General features: G+C 68.2%; 1 protein-coding gene across 2 annotated transcripts; it reads right to left on the bottom strand.

The window, feature by feature from the left end:
* Positions 1-201: 201 nt before the first annotated feature.
* LOC133208436 (gastrula zinc finger protein XlCGF49.1) lies at positions 202-2,723 on the bottom strand. 2 transcript variants are annotated; one of them, XM_061346269.1, is made up of 3 exons: positions 2,501-2,723; positions 1,019-1,823; positions 202-418 (listed from the first exon to the last, which is right to left on the bottom strand). In XM_061346269.1, the coding sequence occupies exons 2-3, from the start codon at positions 1,807-1,809 to the stop codon at positions 412-414; spliced, it is 798 nt and encodes a 265-aa protein (XP_061202253.1). In that variant the 5' UTR covers positions 1,810-1,823; positions 2,501-2,723; the 3' UTR covers positions 202-411. The 2 variants fall into 2 exon arrangements, with proteins under 2 accessions (XP_061202253.1, XP_061202252.1); XM_061346268.1 differs by lacking the exon at positions 2,501-2,723 and adding an exon at positions 2,252-2,475.
* Between the last annotated feature and the right edge of the window lie 1,563 nt (positions 2,724-4,286).

Raw genomic sequence — 4,286 nt, forward strand, 5'->3', positions numbered from 1 at the left:
ACCATCTGCACGCCCGCGGCTCTCCCACTGCCCCAGCCCAGCACCTTCCTGGCCTGGTGCTCCCAGCTCATCCTTCAGCTCCTCACCACCGCCACCACACCGGGGCCTCAGTGCTGCTGGTGCCAGGGGGGCCCTGCCTCGGCGCAGCCCCTCCTCCATGCTGCCCTGCTGCCAGTGGGGAAGCAGCCTCCACCCTCGGGCTTTGTGTTTGATCTCGTTTTTATTTTGCGTGCTTTCTGCCTTGCCGGAGGCTCTCGGCGCAGCCGGAACGAGCCTCCTCTTCCTCCTCCTCCTCCTCCTCCTCTTCACACCCGCGGCAGCGCGGTGCTGCAGCTCCTTCCCAGTATAGCATGGCACGGGGATGCGGCTGGCGGCTGCTGAGATCCGGCTCCGCGCTGGCACTCGCCGCCGTCACTCCCTGGGCGAGCAAGCACAGCAGAGGTTACCCCGCGCCAGCACCCGGCACACCGGTGCTGCGGGTGGCCACGCCAGGCAGGGCAGGGCAGGGGGATGCTGGGGATGCCCTGGGGAAACCTCCCTCCTCCTCCTCCTCCTCCTCCTCCATGGCTAGCGGGAGTTAAGCTGTGGCAATGGGGAAGGGAGAAAGGGCTCCTGGTGAACCACGTGGGCTACTCAAGGACAGGAGGGCTGAGGCTCCGGGTGCTGATAGCACCGGCCTTGTGCCTGGCAGCAGGAAAACCCCAGCAGAAGGACAAGGGGTGGGGAATGGGCAAGGAGCATGACGGGGTGGTTCCACAGCCAACCGGAGACTGATGGCACCCTGACACACCAGGCAGGGCTGCATGTGCGCTTCCAGTCAGGCATGCCAGCAGCTCCTGTGGCTGCTGACAGGACCGTCACATGCCCCCAAGCCCCGGGGAGCATCTAGTGACCCCCAATTCCCACTGGGACAGAATGTCCTGCTGCAGAAGGGAGTGTGAGTGGAGCACCGGTGCTCCCACAGGCCTCAGGAAGGGAATCGGCTGCAGGGGGACATGCCGGGAGGGAGGGGGCTCACGTGAGGGCGGCCTCAGCCCTATGGGCACACTGGTGCGCGGTGAGGTCAACCTCCTGGGCGAAGCTCCGGCCGCACTGGGTGCAGGAGAAGGGTGTCCCGGCAGTGTGGGTGCGCCGGTGGATCCTCAGGGAGCCCTTTTGGCTGAAGGCCTTGCCGCAGTCGGGGCAGGCAAAGGGCCGCTCGGTGCCGTGGCTGCGCTGGTGCGTGGCCAGGCTGCTCCTGCAGCTGAAGCCCTTCCCGCAGCGGGCACAGGCGAAGGGGCCACCGGCGGCTGCCTCATACGGCTGTGGCGAGTGGCTGCTGCAGGGCTGGACCGTGGCGGCAGCGGTGCCGGGCCGGTCTTCGGCGTGGGTGCGCTGATGGTTGAGGAGGAAGCGCTGCTCGCGGAAGCGCTTCCCGCAGCGCTGGCAGGAGAAGGGCTTCTCGCCGCTGTGGATGCGCTGGTGGGTGAGCAGGTTCTGCTTGAGGCTGAAGCTCTTCTGGCACACGCCGCACTGGTAGGGACGCTCGCCGGTGTGGATGCGCTGGTGGATGATGAGGTTGTGCTTGAGGCTGAAGGCTTTGCCGCACTCGGCGCAGATGAAGGCGCGCTCGCCGGCGTGATGCTTCTGATGCCGGGTGAGGCTGGGCTGCTGGCCGAAGCATTCCCCGCAGAGGATGCACTTGAACTCCTTCTCCACCTCCTCCTCCGCTTGGCTGTGGATCACCAGCGCCTTCTCGTCGCCCAGGCCCTCCTCGCCCCCCGGGAAGGCGAAGGGCTTCTCACCCGCCGGCGACGCCAGATCCGTCATGGGCACCCGCTGCCCTGGGGAGCGCAGACAGGGAGGGCTGCAGCTCCGGCCGCTGGCTCTGGTGCCCCGGTGTGGGGCTGTGGCAGCCCGGTGTGAGGAGCCCCGAGGAGGAAGGTGACAGGGCCCGGCCTCGGCTGGAGCGGGACCGCGGCGGGGGCCGGGCCCTGCGGCAGGCTGAGGCAGCTCTCCGGGGGCCGGAGGGCTCTGCCTGGAGGGGCCGGGCCCGGCTGGAGGGGGCGGGCGCTTCAAACCCGGCACCGGGGAGACAGGGGCAGCGAACCGACCAGGAGCCGCCGCAGTGCGCCGGCCGGGCCGGGCCGAGCCGAAATCAGCCGAACTCGCCCGAGCCGGGCCGAGCAGAGCCGAACCCGGCCGTGCTGAGCCGAGCGCAGCCGAACCCAACCCAGCCGAGCACAGCCGAACCCGCCCGAGCCGCCCACACCTGCGGTGGGCCCGCCCCAGCAGTCGGTCCCGGTCCCGGTCCCGGTCCCAGCTCCGGCCCTGGTCTCATCCGCCGCATCCTGACCTGCCGGGTCCCGCGTGTGTCCGCGGTGGTTCCCGCACCGGTGGGGCCGGGCCGGGGCCGGTGCCGTCCGGGACGCAGGGGGTGTCCCCGGCCCCGCGCCTCCCTCCCCTCCCCGGGGCTCCCCGGTCCCCCCCCCAGCCCGCAGCCTGCCCCCCTAGCGCTGACCTGCCTGAGCCGCTGCCGCGCCGCGTCCCGCCGGCCCCGCCCGGCCCCTCCCGCCCGGCTGACGCACCGGCGCCCGCCCGCGCCCGTCACCCTGGCCTTGCGGCGGCTCCGCCCGGGGAGGGCCGGGGGCGGCGGAGCCAGGACCGGCAGCATCGGACCCCTCCGGGGAGGGACCGGCACGACCCCGACCCTGTGAGGGGACACCCCCACACCACGCTTTTCTCCTGCCCCATAGCAACGTATATGTGTTGTTTTCCCCCCTTCCACCCCATCCTCCGAGCCCGGGAATTGTCCCAAATCACCCCAAAACCAGAGGAACCAGCCCTGCCGCCCGAGCGAGTCTGGTGGGACCGGGAGTGCCGGGCCTGAGCCGGAGGGTCCTCAGCGCAGCCGTCAGCACTGGGGGCGGCTGTGCTGCAGGACAGCAGTGAGGAACCCCCAGGTCCTGCCCCTGTGACCTCCTCCATCCCACCCCGGGATTGCATCTGGATTCAGGACCAGGATGTGCTGGCAGTGCCGTGGCACTCGGGTCTGCAGGGCAGCAGCGGCTTCTCCCAGACCAGGACAGGCTTGTGTGTGCTGGGCATGGCTGTGCCAGCGGGACCAGGGGCCCAACACATCCCCAGCAATGAATGAGAGCACCGGTGATTCTGGGAACACTGGGGGGTGTTCTGGTGGAGCAGAGCAGATGTGACACAAAGCCAGCCATGCCACTGTCACACTGTCACTGGCGGTGACAGCAGCGGGTGCTATGGCACAGAGCGGAGCTCGTGGTGCCACAGCCAGCTCCAGACTGGACTGTCATGCAGAGGTTTGGCAGCCATGGGGCACAGTGGAGGAGCTGGGTTTGGTGCAAGAGCTCTCTGCAGGCTGCAGCTTGCCAGGGCTCAGCAGCGCGCTCAGCCGGGATGCCCGTCGGCACAGATTGCTATCGCCGTTGTCTGGACCTGCTGCGCTGGGGCCTGGTGATGCCAAAACACCAGCTGTGTTTGTGCCGGTCGGTGCCAGGAGCTGCTGGGGCTGTCCAGAAGGTGAGGGGAGGCCTGTCCCCTTCCCAAGGGGGCTGAGGCCATGAGCACTGGAGCTGAGAGGTGGCTGTGGAGCCACTGAGCTGGTGTCGGCCCTGGTCCGGTGGAGGTGGCATTGCTGGGGGACAGGAGAGGGGACGTTGGTCCCTGAGCAGTGGCAGGGGGATGGTGGAAGGCCACTTCCATGGCACGGCCTTCCCAGAGCACGGGGAGCACATGCCAGGGCTGGTGATTCTCCAACAAACGGTATCTCCCTCCTTGGAGGGGTCATCAGTGGACACTGCTGGTAATGAAGCCCAAAGTGATGCCAAATCAGAGCCCTCCTGCCCCTGCTCAGCCCCAAAGCCCTGGTGGCCCCGGAGGACTTCACCTGGAGCCCATAGCACCAGGAACGAACACCAGCTCCAGTGCTGGTCCTGGGCCTTGGCCCCAAGCTGATTCAGGCAGAGGAAGGACCCTGGAGCAGCCAGGATGCTACTGATAAGGGTCCCCAGACCCCAAACCAAGCCACAAAGCACCAGATTTGCCACCAGCCCCATGTTTTCCCTGTCAGGATCTGCTTTTTGGGATGCTGAAGTCCAGAGTGCTTTGGCGAGCAGCTCAGCCAGCAGCCATAAACTAAACCGCTGCAAGACGAGAGGAGCAATCAGCCGTGGGGCGAAGAAGTGGGACCACCAGCCAGTGATGGAGCACAGGCCGCACACCAGCTCCGGGGCAGAGCAGCCCCAGCGCTTCCCGGGACAGAGGAGGCAGGAGCC

The sequence above is a fragment of the Neopsephotus bourkii genome, unplaced genomic scaffold (assembly GCF_033783945.1).
Source record: "Neopsephotus bourkii isolate Nb327-2 ecotype Australia unplaced genomic scaffold, CSIRO-AGI_Nbou_v1 NB_272, whole genome shotgun sequence".
Classification (NCBI taxonomy): Eukaryota; Metazoa; Chordata; class Aves; order Psittaciformes; family Psittacidae; genus Neopsephotus; species Neopsephotus bourkii.